This window comes from Triticum urartu, chromosome 5 (assembly GCF_003073215.2).
Source record: "Triticum urartu cultivar G1812 chromosome 5, Tu2.1, whole genome shotgun sequence".
In the NCBI taxonomy this organism is placed as follows: domain Eukaryota; kingdom Viridiplantae; phylum Streptophyta; class Magnoliopsida; order Poales; family Poaceae; genus Triticum; species Triticum urartu.
In genome coordinates, this window is record NC_053026.1 from 443,435,491 (window position 1) to 443,450,369 (window position 14,879).

General features: G+C 49.6%; 1 protein-coding gene across 1 annotated transcript; it reads right to left on the reverse strand.

Annotated features, from left to right (window-relative positions):
- Nucleotides 1–10,073: 10,073 nt before the first annotated feature.
- Nucleotides 10,074–14,529, reverse strand: LOC125509643 (dicarboxylate transporter 2.1, chloroplastic-like). The gene is made up of 4 exons (XM_048674659.1): nucleotides 13,650–14,529; nucleotides 12,010–12,323; nucleotides 10,684–11,132; nucleotides 10,074–10,430 (listed from the first exon to the last, which is right to left on the reverse strand). Exons 1-4 carry the CDS (start codon nucleotides 14,421–14,423, stop codon nucleotides 10,315–10,317), a joined length of 1,653 nt encoding a protein of 550 aa, XP_048530616.1. The 5' UTR covers nucleotides 14,424–14,529; the 3' UTR covers nucleotides 10,074–10,314.
- Between the last annotated feature and the right edge of the window lie 350 nt (nucleotides 14,530–14,879).

The following is a 14,879-nucleotide window of genomic DNA, read 5'->3' on the forward strand; positions in this document are numbered from 1 at the left end:
CTCAGACGAATGAGTCAATTGAATCTGCCTGGCAGCACAATCAAGATGCGCCTTGTGCTTAGAAAGCCAATCCATTCCGAGAATAAGATCAATATCCGAGTTTCCAAGAACCACCGGAGAAGAAAGGAACTTGTAGTCGCCCAACGTGATAGTAACATCCGGGGCCATAGCGCTTGCATTCATGAATTTACCCGGAGAAACAACAGATAACTGACTAGGCAAATCTTGTAAAGGCAACTCATTCTTAGAAACAAATGGTCTCGAGATGAAACAATGCGATGCACCAGTGTCAAAAAGAACTTTTGCAGGAATATCATTAACAGGAAGGTTACCCATGATGACATCTGACGAGTCCTCTGCCTGAGCTGCATTCATCAAGTTGACCTTGGCGGACTTGGGGTTATGCTTGACCACAGTTGTACTTGCCGATCTCATAGGAGGAGGAGGGAGGCGCCTCTGATTGAAGCATTTGTTGGGATAGTGACCCTTCTGTTGGCAATTGTTGCACGTGACCTCTGAAAGTGGACGGTGATACGGAGCACTCGATCTTGGAGCTTGAGACGAAGTCTTGTTCTGAAAGCCAGGGTTGGGTGGGTGGGAAGATCCACTGCCACCTTTGCTCTTCTGATACGGCTGACGGAACGGAGGAGGAGGAAGCCAATACTTCTGCTGCTTGGCCACTTGAGTAGAGGAAGAAGGAGTAGCATCTCTGACTCGCTTCTTGGAAGCATCACACCTCAGTTGAGCAGCCTCTTGCTTCAATGCCATGTTGTAGAACTCATCGTACCTCAAGGGCTCAAAGAGAACAAGAGCTAGCTGAATTTCTTCTCTGAGACCACCCCTGAACTGGTATATCATGCTCTTCTCGTTAGGGACGTCCTGCTTAGCAAAGCGGGCGAGCTTCTGAAACAACTTGTTGTAGTCATAGACAGACATAGAGCCTTGCTTCAGGTTGCGGAATTCCTCACGCTTGCTTTCAACCACGCTCTGAGGAATATGATGAGCTTTGAAGTCTTGACGGAATTCATCCTAGGTAATCACACGGCCTCCTCTGGAATCTTTGTACTGATGGAACCATTCTGCAGCTTGGTCTTTGAGTTGGAAGGAAGCGAACTTGACAAAGTCCTCAGGCCTGAAGTTACTGCACTCGAAATGCTTGCATAAGTCCATGAGCCAATCGTCAACATCAGTTGCCTCAACACAATTGCTGAAAGTCTTTGGCTGGTTAGCAAGGAACTGGTTGAGTGTAGCAAAGTGATTCTGATTGTTGCCTTGGTTGCCTTGGTTCGCTTGGTTGCGCTCTTGAAGAATTTGCATGATCAACTGCGTGTTTGCATTGGTAGCAGCCATCACCGCTTGCCATGCCTCCGGAGGAGGGGAAGGTGGTGGAGGATCAGGATTCGGAGTCGTGCGCGTTGGAGGAGCCATCCTGAAGAGGTTGACATCCATTATCACATTGATAGACAAATATTGAAGCTGAATCTAACGGAATGAAATTGCAATAAATTGTCTTCACATCCGAACAAAATGAACGAATGCATTCCACTTGAAATGGTCACATATCCATAAGTTGAGAAGCCACTTAGAATTTAGGTAGAGGAATAAATCAACAAGGTATGGATCAAGAACGAATACTCGGTAAGAAATCCCAATCTCAAACCAAATATCCGTGGAAGAAGAACTAGAGCTACAAGAATTCCCACCTATGAAACTCCCGAACCTTTCCGGTTATGCAATCAGGTGTTGGGAATACAGGGGAAGCATAATATCTCACCCAAGTCTAGCAAATCCTACATCCAGCTGTATCCATCCTTCAACACATAACCGAGAAAAACTTCGGAAACCATCTACCTCAACCTTCGAAAAGCATCTGTTATACAAGTTATGGCAATACTCCCGAATTCCCGCCCCAGTACTGGGTGGCGTCGAGGTTATCTCACCAACAACTGCATAAAAGAGATTTTCGATTTCGGCGTACTAAACTCAGGTATTCCAGAACTGCAACGATAAAATTGTGACGACAACACCTCGGAGCTCAACTCCCCGGGACACTGCCATAACCCCTAAATGACAGGAGGCACCAAGAACAATGTTCTCGTCACAAAACCATCGGAACGATTCCAAGATACCCGCGTGATCCTAAATTTTTTTTAGTGAAATTTGAGAAGAGAAGAGACAAAACTCTACGTCAGGATGCCTCACCAGAGCGATGAAGGGACTGGGGAGTAAAAAGAATTCCTAAACTCTCCGATATATAATTCCTAAATGACTCAAAACATTTTTCTAGACTCAACTCGGCTGCTAAAAACGATCAAGCAGTGGGGGCTCCTAAGGTCGGGGAAGGCTCTGATTACCAGCTTGTAACGCCCTCGATGCGGCTATATCTCCTACGTGTCGAAGCACGACTTAGAGGCATAACCGCATTGAAAGCAATGTCGCAAGTTAGGCAATCTTCACAACATCCCATGTAATGTAAATAATAAAAGGGGAAGGAACATAGTTGGCTTACACTCGCCACGTCAAACAAAGTACATAAATAGCATTACATCAACCAATCACTCATGGCCCGACTACGGTGCCAAAATAAAAGATCAACCCAACATGTGACACGGTCCCGATCGCCCCAACTGGGCACCACTACTGATCATAAGGGAAGGACACATAGTAACGGCGTGAGTCCTCGTCGAACTCCCACTTGAGCTCAAGCGCGTCATCTGGAACGGAGTCATCAGGCCCTGCATCTGGTTTGGAAGTAATCTGTGAGCCACAGGGACTCAGCAATCTCGCACCCTCGCGATCAAGACTATTTAAGCTTATAGGTAAGGCAAGGTAAAAATATGTGGAGCTGCATCAAGCGACTAGCAAGATATGGTGGCTAACCTATTCGCAAATGAGAGCGAGAAGAGAAGGCAATGCACGTTCGAATAGCTAGAGAACAACCTGCGGCAAACATTACTCCAACACCGTGTTCACTTCCCGGACTCCGCCAAGAAGAGACCATCACGGTAACTCACACAATTGATTCATTATAATTAAGTTAAGGTTCAAGTTATCTACAACCGGACATTAACAAATTCCCATCTGCCCATAACCGCGGGCACGACTTTCGAAAGTTCAAATCCCTGCAGGGGAGTTCCAACTTAGCCCATGACAAGCTCTCACGGTCAACGAAGGATATACCTTCTCCCGAGACATTCCGATCAGGCTCGGTATCCCGATTCTACAAGACACTCTGACAAGTTAAAACAAATCCAGCAACACCGCCCGAATGTGCCGACAAATCCCGATAGGAACTGCACATATCTCGTTCTCAGGGCACACTCAGATGAGCCAGACGTCGGGTAGGCCAGCCCAGAGTTGCCCCTGGTAGCCCCGAACATCGCTCGGTTGGACCAACACTCAGAGGAGCACTGGCCCGGGGGGTTTAAAATAAGACGACCCTCGGGCTCCGGAAACCCAAGGGAAAAAAGAGGCTAGGTGGCAAATGGTAAAACCAAGGTTGGGCATTGCTGGAGGAGTTTTATTCAAGGCGAACTATCAAGGGGTTCCCATTATTACCCAACCGCGTAAGGAACGCAAAATCCGGAAACATAACACCGATATGACGGAAACTAGGGCGGCAAGAGTGGAACAAAACACTAGGCGAGAGGCCAAGCCTTCCACCCTTTACCAAGTATATAGATGCATTAAGATAACAAGATAATATAGTGATATCCTAGCAAGTAAATAATATTCCAATAAGGAACGGTCTCTAATCTTCACCTGCAACTAGCAACGCTATAAGAGGGGCTGAGCAAAGCGGTAACATAGCCAATCAACGGTTTGCTAGTACAAGGTGGGTTAGAGGTTTGACATGGCAATTTGGGAGGCATGATAAGCAAGTGGTAGGCATCTTAGCATAGGCATAGCAAAAGAGCGAGCATCTAGCAAAGCAAAGATAGAAGTGATTTCGAGGGTATGATCATCTTGCCTGCAAAGTTGTCAGAGTTGACTGGATTCTCGAAAGCAAACTCAACTGGCTCCTCGTTAGCGAACTAATCTCCTAGCTCTACCCAAACAAGACAAACAAGCAAAAAGGACACAATCAACCACGTGCAAAGCTCAAACAACATGATGCAAACATGAGATGCTATGCGGGATGCGATATGTGATGCATATGCAAGATTTGACAAGGAATGAAAGAACCTGGCCTCAACTTGGAAATCCAAGTGTGCCACTGGAAGGTGAGATGATTTCACTTGAAAACGATATAAAGAACGCCGGAATCGGAGACACGGTTTGGAAATGGCAAGCAATTCAAATATGGCACCGGTCTGCGATATACAGCGAGTAGCCATCTAAATGCAACAAGTTAAGCATACTACAGCACCCAAACATGGCAACAAAATACATGGCAGGGATCCATTCATAATGCTTAACAAAAGATGAACACTGAGATACGGCCAATTCATCCATTAATAGGTTCAAACAAGTACGGCAAAAATGCAATTGGTAAACAGATCTCAGACTTGGTGAAATTAACACTTGCCTGGAATTTCAGATCAGGTAGCACACTTTGGAGCATGAAAACTAAATGCTACAGGAACTTAACATGGCAAATCAAGGCATGGCATGGAGCTACTCAAAGAGCTTAACAAAAGTCCCTTAGTGACCTTGAGCCAAAAGGGATCAGCAAATACATTTGCAAGCATGTGAACATGGCAAAAAATAATCAGATCATAGACTTAGAGAAAAACTGGAGCATGCAAATCAGATATCAAGTAGGCATGTTTACGAGCTCGATGCACTCACTACAGAGCAAGGCATAACAATCTAAGCATACACCCATCAAGAATACACATTATACAAACTAGACATGGCAAGAACAATAACATAGCATGCACGGATCAACTACAACATCCTCGGCAAAATCGCTAACAAGTAGACAATCTGCCCAGATTAACGAAATAGCAAAAGTAGAGCTCGATTGACTCAAGCTAGGTTGCTCCATAATTGCAAACAAGGACATGGATGGATAGAGCACTACAAGATTAACAAAACATCCTTACTGATCATCCTCAAAATAGGCATGGATCACTAGGAAACAACATGAACATATGGCATATTGATAAAAACAGATCAAGGACTTAGTGGAATTGCTAAGTCCCTGAAATCAGCATTAACGAATGCACCACTTTGCAAGCTTGTGCTAGTCACCACACATATCACAAAAAATACATGGATGGCACCTCTGGAAAGATGGCAAAGCATATAACAAAACTCATGTAGAGCTCAGGGGCATATCATGCACACAAAAATCATGGAAAAAATGACAAATAGCCATTTGGAGCAGCAGATCTGACAATTAACTCAAATAGCACTCTTCCCATAGCATTTCAGGCATCAAGATGAACTCAAATAAAAATAATGCAATGAGATGAAATGATTTGCTCTCTAAGATGAACATTTTGATATGTTACACGCCCAAAACAGATCTATGGATGCAAAGTTACGGCACGATGAACATGGCAATTTGGACTGCAGACTTGGGAAAAAAAGGAGGCAACCTCTAGGGTTTCCAGATCCAGATCGGATCTCGCCGGAGTTATTGTAGCTGGCGCGCGGATCGAGGATCAACGTCGCCGGAGAGGACGCCGGTGGCCGGGGGAGCTCGCCGGGGTTCGGGGACGGCGAGACGGAGGAGGAAGGCGCGGGGCGGCGTCGTGGTGCGGCGAGGTCGGCGGCGGCCGGCGCGGCACGGGCGCGCGTAGGCCGGCGCGGTGCGGCGCGGTGTCGGCGGCGGCCGGCGATGGCGACTCGGCGGCGCGGCGAAGCGCTCCGGGCGCGGGCGGCGGCGCGAGGTAGAGGATGAGGCGGCGCGGGGCGCGGGAGATCTGGGCCGCGGGGGCCTCCCGCGGGCTCGGGCGGGCCGGCGGCGAAGGGGGCGGCGACGCGACACGTGGCGCGAGCGGGTTGGCGCAGAGGCGGCGGCGGACGCGTTAGGCGCCGTCCGGACGTGTCCGGTGGCGGCGGGGATGATTTTTTTAGGGTTTGGGGAAGAAGGACCCATGGATTTCGGAGGGGGGCTATTTATAGGCATAGAGGGAGCTAGGAGTGTCCAAATGAGGTGCGGTTTTCGACCACGCGATCGTGATCGAACGCTCTAGATGATGGAGAGGGTTTTGGTCCAAAATGGAGGGGTGTTGGGCTGCAACACACACGAGGCCTTTTCGGTCCCTCGGTTAACCGTTGGAGCATCAAACGAAGTCCAAATGGTACGAAACTTGACATGCGGTCTACCGGTAGTAAACCAAGGCCGCTTGGCAAGTCTCGGTCCAATCCGGAAATGTTTAACCCCCACACACGAAAGAAAAGTAGAAATGACCACCGGAGGAGAACGGAGCGCCGGAATGCAAAACGGACAACGGGGAAAATGCTCGGATGCATGAGACGAACACGTATAAAAATGCAAAGCACATGAAGACATGATATGAGATGCATGACAACAACAACAACACACGGAGACAAAACCCCAAACCCGAGGAAATAAAATAACTTAACGCCGGAAACGGCAAGAGTAGGATTACATATTAGGTAAAACATATCCAGGGTGTTACAGTGGGGTGGGGTGTGTGGGGGAGGGGGGCCAAGCCGCTGGATAAGTCACAGTGCAGCGCCTACGGGCCGGGCGCTGCACATTACATGTGTGGCGCCTAGCTCGGAGGCGCTGCACTACTGGGTGCGGGCCCAAGGGCTGCCACGGTGGACAGGCGTGCAACGCCCCAGAGCTGGGCGTTGCACCGTAGGATGTGGCGCCTGCGTGTCGGACGCTACATAAAAGGGCCAGTGCTGTGAAGTAGTTTCACGAGCAGTTCATTCCGTGAATTGATTTCGTCCCAAGGTCAAAATTGTCAAAATTGCCACAGAGGCCACACAAACTCGTTGCGGCCAACGCTGCTACCTTAAATTTATACCCATTTTGTCCGGATTTTGTCCATATGGTGAGCCAGGTATAGAAAAGAAGAGAGTGACAGGTGGGGTCGAGGGCGGACACAGACGGACGACGAGGACGCGAAGACGTCCGCTTTCTGTCCGCTTTGGCCTCAAACCGAGAGCAACTTTGGTTTAGAAATGGGGCAAAAGCGGACACAGACCGGACGAAACGTCCGTATGCTCCCATGCGTTGGGTCGTTTGATTTGTCCCTTTTACTTCAAACGGACATAAACGAACAATTTGGGGTAGAAATAGGTCACGGCTGGAGTTGGCCTAAACAGGACGTCGTGGGCGTGGAGAAAGTGAGAGGCGCCGGGCAATTCAGCGACGGGCCGAGCAAGCAAGCAAAGAGGCAGGCACCTGCCCAAAAGGCCTCGTCCCCGGCCGGTCTGCTGGAGGGCCAGCCACTAGGCCGGACCGCGCTAGGAAAGCGATGCGTGCTCTGGCCCATTGTCGTCGTCATCATCGGCCCCTTTTCCCCACGTCCAGCATGCATCGACCGATGGGCTGCACCACGTACTACTGCTGCTACTCTACTACAGTGCCGTGCACGAACCGCCCGACGTGCCCCACACGCACCCACCACCCATGGCCGGACCCGGACGGATTCCTCCATCCCCCTCCTTCCCCACCCCCTTCCCCGCGCAGACGGGGCAAAAGCCCTCGCGCTTTATAGGTGAAAAAACAGCCTCGCTTTTCCTCCGGTTTCCTGCCGGACCAGAGCGGCAACCATGGCCCGAGACGAGAGGAGATCGGTGCGGTGGGGTAAAAACCGCAGCCCCGGCAAGTTTTCTGCGTGCGTGCGTGCATGGCGTGGCACGGCCGCCGCGCTGTCGCGTCGTGCGGGTGGGCGCGCGTCGCCGGAGAAAGCGCGCTCCCCTTTTCCGCCCCCGTCTCAGCGACTCAGCGTCGCGGTCGCTGCTCGCAGAAAAGGTTCCCGCTCTTCGCTGACACGGTAACAAAGTTACGCAGGAAAGTGTGGCCAGCTAGCTATACTAGGCCGGGGCTAGCACTTGACGGAGTGCTAAATTAAACAAAAGCTCCATTGCCATGTCAAGCTCGTGCTCATAGGAGTACATGATACCTCCCTTTCGAGAAAGATCGCACTGGTAATGTACCATATATACTGATCATCGACGACAATTGCGACCTCAGAGCGTTGCATGAAGACTTTCTGGCTGTCACCGACAAGGTCAGGCCGGCTTCGATATGGGAGCGACGACAGTGATGCGTCGACGACTCGTTCTGACGGCGACAATGGTCGTTCGGTGGTCCATGGACCTTGATGTATTTTTTATTATGTTTGAGCTGCTTCATACTTCCGATGAATCTACATAATATATCTGATCTTTTGCAATAAAAAGAAAGAAAAAACGTATCATACTGATCGTGCGTGTCGACTAGGCGAAGAAGTTTCTTTTCTTCCGTTGTCCGGAGCTCAGGTCGGGGCCCTGAGATCGAACGGCGTTTGGTCTCCACTTCCGTAGGCTCGGGCAAAGCAAAAGGATGCGCTGGTAGGACGGACTAGCTAGGCCGATCGATCGCGTATGGAGTATCTCATCTTTCCTCTTCTTCGACAGGCGCAAAAGCGAGCTCTCTTGGTTTCGGTTTCGGTTTCGGGTGAGCCCTAGCTAGCTACCCAGCCGGAGACTTTTCTAGGCCGGGTTGGCGACGTTACGCTCTTGCCTGACGCGCGCCGAGGCGGTAGTGCGTTTCCCTACGCCTAGCTAGCGAGGCGACGTTAGCTGACGCGTACCCGATCGACATCGGCAACGGCAACTCTAGAACGTTCAGTCGCAAGGGTAAACCGTTGCTGCATCGACTTTGGCCGGTCGGTGCCACCAAAGCCTCCGGCGCGGCGGCCTCGACCACGCGCGCGTCCGCGCTGCCTGGACGGGCATCATCGGTCCCGTTAACATTCACGCCCGTGGCGATCCGAGGACGGGTAAATGCGGAGCGCGACGCGACAAGAGGCGGGCGGGCGCGCCAACAGGAGCTGACGAGGCTTCCGGGCCACAGACGCTACGTGATGCTGTGTATGGCGCATGTACGTACGTGCGTGCGTGCGTGGCGGGCACCCGTCGCGTCCGTCCGTGGAGCAGCGGAGCGGGCGCGGGGACGGGACCATCCTATCGCTTCCTTTCGAGTTGGTTACGATCAGGTCGGGTGGTCCAGGCCAGCGGCTGCCGGAGCTGGACCATGCATGCGCGCATACGGCTGAGCTGAGCTCCGCGCCCGTCTAGAACAGTGCGACGTACGTACGGCGCGCGCCCGACGGGATGGGATGAGCTGGGATGGGACGGGACGTGGGCGCGGCGCGGCGGGTTCATGGCGGGGCTTTCGGTTGCGCCCGGGCGAAGCTGTTGGCGCTGTAGCGGGAGCACGGATGGCTCCATCCCCGGTTGGTGAAGTGCGCACCGACGGCGACGGGTCGCGCGTACGTAGGTAGATGTGTGTAGATCGGCATGTGTAGTGTAGGTCCGCAACGGCGTGGTTGTTTGTAGTCTTGTAGATGCTGGTGTACAGTGGTACTGGTGCCCCGCTGCGCTCCGCACGCATCGTGGATACGTGCGCTCCTTTTTTTCTACTTCCCTTAACTTAAGCATGTTCATGTCAGTGCCAAGTTCAACCAGGAGAACCTTACACCCGTTTGAGCGACAGTTATTTGCGGACGGATGAAGTAGTTTTTACAGCAGATGTTGGAGGAAGATCCACTGAAATTGTTGTGGATCTTCTTAACTTTGCCGCAAATTACTTTAGCTTGTGCATGGATGGACATCGCAGTGTGTGACATTTGCTTGATGCAATTGTGTGAATTTTCCTTTTGGGTGTGTGCATAACACAGGGGTGGAAGATCAACAAAATTTGCTGCAGGTGCTACACATATCGGTAAAGATGTGCTTCATATCGTGTCCAGGTTAATATTTGCTGCAGGTGCTAGCTGCACATTTGTTTTTGTTTTTACACATGTTGCCCTGAGTTACTACTTGGAGCGCTTCGATTCTTCGCTCAGATAATACTAGTACTTTGGGGAGGAAAAGATGCATGTAAAAATTGCAAGTTCAGATATCAGAAACAGAACAAGTACTCCACAACCATAGAGAATACTGTAACAAGATTGACATATTTTAGCACCAAACTGTTCAGCTCCGATCTACATTTCCAAGACAGAAAATGGGGAACTGTACAAGATGGAGAGGAAATGACCGAAGGCTTGACACAGACAATCTGTTACATTTCCCTATCATCAACAGACCACCGAAGGAAGATCACCCCGGAACCATGGACAGCTCAGTGAGTTCCAAAGGAAAGTCTTTGGTCGACTAACAGTGCAGCTACTGTCAATAAAGCCCGAGAAATTTCCACCAAAAGGTGCCAACAACTCCCCATATCAAAGCATTAATCAGGGCTGTTACAAAGCCCAGCCTGAATATATCTGGAAGCTCCAGGTACCCCGCTGCGGAAGGAAAGCAACAGGTTACTGACTATGTGAGCTTATCGATATCAGCAGACTTACTGTTTTAGCATGATATATAGATATATAAAGATGATCGACACAACATAAACTAAATTAACTGTTTTTCTAATTCTACATGTTTATTTGCGACAATTTTTCTTTTTGCCTTTTCCGGCCTGTATATAATCTACAGCCACATGCAAATGCAGGGAAATTCCATTTGAAAATACAGAAACAAAATGAATCTGCGTACCTCCAAAATATACCGCGGCTTGCCCACTGCTATAGTGTGTTAGTGCGCCAAACAGATTTGTGTTGAATGCCAAAGCAAGTGCGGACAGCACACCAGGAACACCAGCTGCTACATGCATAGCCAGAAACGCAGAGTATAGAGCTCCAACATGCCCCGTTTGACTCGCAAATAGATAGTGAACGAAGAAGTAGGAGGCCTCAAGAACAACAAAAGCTGCAGGCCAACTCAATGAGAAAGATGAAAGCAGCTTGGCGACAGAAGTTGACATCCACGACACAATTCCAAGGTCTGTGAGCTGTCCGGCCATCGCAACTAGAACTGCAAACCAGGACAGTGTATCCCATGCTGACTTCTCACTCAAGCAATCATCCCAGTCTAGCACACCAAGCAGGAGAAGAATAGAGAGCCCAAGCATTGCAGCAACAACACTAGATACACCAATAGCATCCCTGCACAGATATTGTGAAATGGATTATGCAGTGAGACATCATGACCAATAGTCCAGTTCAGACAATATGTGACGCAGAGCAATTAGGGCACAAGGCATAATATCTTGTACTCCATCTGTTCATCAACTGAACTCCCCCAACGACTTATATTTAGGAACAGAGGGAGTAAATGGTATTCTGATGCTCTGTCTGATTCATGGTTCTGGCCATCAGATATATCGTATTTTTATAACATACTAAAGGGAACTAAAAATAAACAAGCAGAATAAGGTGGCGTTTGAAATGAACATGTAGAACTGGAAGTAGGATTAGGAGCAGAAATGGGATAATACTGAGTTGGGTTTGGGACTGAGATACAAGTTTTCACTTTGAACATACAAAGGCAGTTATCCCATTGGTTTCGATTCATCCTCCAGATTAAATGTTGTTTCAGTGCAAACATCTTGAACAATGAATAAGTAATTCCAGACTTAAGATTATAAACATATAGCTGAATTTTTTATCAATATCGGTGAACAGTTTTAAATTCCAGACTTCAGATTACAAACATATAGCTGAATTTGCTATCAATATCGGTGAACAGTTTTAAATTAATTCATAAACTGAAATAAAGTAAGATTATTCCAGTCATACTTGACTAGGCGCCTATCAATTAAACAAAATTTCTTTCTGAAGCAAGAGTTCCCCACAATTTCCCGTCAGTTAAACAGTATATCACATTGATAGATCAATGTAGTCAATTTAGAGGAAGCACTAACCTATGAAAATCTCAATCAACACTACAAACTGAAAACAGCATAGTAAAAGACACCACAAGCCGCATGACATACTACAGGTCAATATTATGGGGCACTTTATTACTAACATAGAAGCTTACCCAAAAACCCATAATGACACTGCAAGAATCATTGTACCAATCATAACCCACTCATTCTTGGTCACTGGACCCATGCGCTCCAGCTTCTCTGCAGCTAAAGCTGGGGCCTCAGGTGTGTCCTTTATTTCAGGGGGGAAGATTTTATATAGCAAGTATGGTGTTGCTAGCAGAGACACAATAGCTGGCAAACTAGCAGCCTGGAACCATGACACCCATGGATTCGCAACTACGATACCAAGCTCCTCTGCTAGCTTCAAGCATAACAGATTTTGTGCTGCAGCAGTCAGGAAGAGAGCACTTGAGTTACTACCTGCCTGCCAAGAAACAAAAGAGCATAATAGTTATGTTTTTTCAAGACGTCATAATAGTTATGTTGTAAGAAATGCTGGATGAATTTAATTAGTCAGTCACATATGAACTTTATTAGAGTTGAAACTGCACATACCATGGAAGTTCTAGAGCATCACTGTTGTTTACAACAAATTAAGGCTAGGCCAGTAGATAAAACGGCTTTAACCTCACTCTTGCATTGTTACTTGTAGGTTGGGTTCTGTTTAGTTAAGATAGGATGCAAGCAAGAAGCAAAATCTTCATGGTTGAGTAGCTTTCCTGCTAGGATGGTTAACTTCGAGCACAACGGTTTTAAGAAATCATCAGTATACTTTCCATTTAGGATGGTTGGCATTGGTTTTATAATGAAAGGCACCCTTCTTCCTAACACCTCCATCTATTTCCTACATCAGTGATCTCATGGTCATCATTCTCCATGCACAAAATGTTATCATCATTATCCAGTAAAACAAATACTCCGTACTTATAATTTAAACCTGTAAATAGGCTCTAGACGAAAGTTAGACTAAAATGGCTGGCCTGGGTCTTACAGTTGATCAGATTGATTCGCACCTCCCAGTGGCTTACCTTAGTAAACCCTACGATATGGACCAAGCTTAGGTTTCATATTTCAACCATGCCTGTTGTGTTTAACTGTTTGTCACTTTTTATTTCCAGATAAGTTTTCTTCAGTTCAACTTCATCAATTTACTGAATAATGTTGTCAGGAATCAGGAATCAGGTGAACAATGCACTACTCTAGTTTCGCCGTAGAATCCTCCAACTGATAAGATACCCCCTTTAGAAAGGCTGTTGAGAAATCACGAAAGTGAAATACACAAAATAACACTGACATGCTAGAGCTCCAAAATTAATTTCAGCACTGGGGGGTGTACACTAAATAACTTCTGACCAAGCAAGCATCGATTTGACGCATATAGGATTACAGGTTCTTGCACTAATTGCGCCTAGGAAAATCATGCTAACACCCCACATCACCCAATCAGTAACAAAGAAATGTTGCACCACCTTCAACCTGTGCAGAGCACCGCTCCACAAGAGGTTAATATAATCAAGGTAACACGATCGGCAGTTGAGCACTGAACCCTTTCTGAAACAAAAACGGCCGCGGGAATGCACCCTTCAAGAGTTCAAGTGTTGTGACAATTAGCAACTGCGCATCTGGCGCATTCATTTGTTAGAATCCTATGGTGGCAGGATTGTATGATCGATCTATTCTATGGCCAAATTACCAGCACCAAGTTCATCAAACCAGCATTGAATAATGAAAATTAATTTACACCACTTACCTGGAACTGGGTCATCACAAGATATGAGCCGAGCTTCCGCGACGACGGGTCGTTAGGCTTGCTGCCTGCCGAGAGCGAGAGTGACTTGATGATTGGTAGGAAGACGCCTCCGGCCCTGGCGGTGGTGCTGGGCATGGCCGGCGCGATGCAGGCCTCGCTGACGGTGAGCCCGTAGGAGAGCCCCAGCGTGCTGCCCCCGAGCCACTTGATGAAGTAGGTGGCGATGCGATCGCCGAGGCCGGTCTTGACGAATCCTCGCGCGAAGAAGAAGGAGATGACGATGAGCCAGATGACCTCGTTGGTGAAGGCGGAGAAGGCGGTCTCGAAGGGGAGCGTCCGCGTGGCCACGGCGGTGGTGAGGCCGAGGAAGGCCCACGCGCCCACGGGGAGCGGGCCCAGCACGAGCCCCGCGATGGTGGAGAGGAAGATGGAGAGCAGCTGCCACGCCTGCAGGGTCACCTCCGCGGGCCGCGGCGCCAGGAAGCGCACGGCGAGGCCGGCCGCCAGGGAGACGATGAGCGGGACGAGCTTGGCGCCGGCGGGTTCAGCGCTGGCCTCCGCGTCGGGCTCGGGGCCGGATTCGGGGCCGCGCGTTTGGGAGGCGAGGAGGTGCCGCGCGTGGCGGCGAGGCGCGGGGGAGAGCAGGCGATGCCGCGAAGAGAGGGGGCGGGATGCGAGCGGGAGGGGGAGGTGGAGCTGGCGCCGGCGGAGGTGGTTCGGGGCGGGGAGGAGCAGAGGCGGGCGGTGCGAGACGGCGACCCGGAGGCGCTCCATCGTCGCCGGCGGCGGGAGGACGGCGGCGGAGTGGTCCAGGAGCAGAGGCGGGCGGTGGTTTCAGAATTCAGTCCCCGGAGATCGACTTGTATAATGGCTGCTTTTTGAAATAATCATTTTTAGCATAGATACTAACGGCGGAATCTGCGATACTAACGCCTCGCGGATTTCACCCGCTGACATGTGAGGCCGTGTGCTGGGCCTCCGGGATGGACCTACCTGGCAGCGGGTAAAGGAGCAGCGCTGTGTCGCCCGCGTTTTTTGTCGGGAGATACTAGGGCTCGGCGTGGGGACCAGTCGCAGTCGCTGGAATCTGTGTTGGTGCTCACCTGTGCGGTGCGGCTGAGCTGAGCTGAGCAGCCTCGTCACCGGTGGTGGATCCCGCGAGGTATCGCGTTTTGACGGGAAGCGACGGCCAGCAGGGGGCCGACACGTGGCGCCAGTAGATACTGGTTG

What these genes read in the sequence shown, in the direction of transcription:
- LOC125509643 (XM_048674659.1), bottom strand. Translation starts at nt 14,423, where the DNA reads ATGGAGCGCCTCCGGGTCGCCGTCTCGCACCGCCCGCCTCTGCTCCTC. An exon ending in GTGTCATTATGGGTTTTTGG is followed by an intron (nt 11,133 to 12,009) that starts GTAAGCTTCTAT and finishes ATATCTGTGCAG; the next exon opens with GGATGCTATTGGTGTATCTA. An exon ending in AGCCGCGGTATATTTTGGAG is followed by an intron (nt 10,431 to 10,683) that starts GTACGCAGATTC and finishes TTCCTTCCGCAG; the next exon opens with CGGGGTACCTGGAGCTTCCA.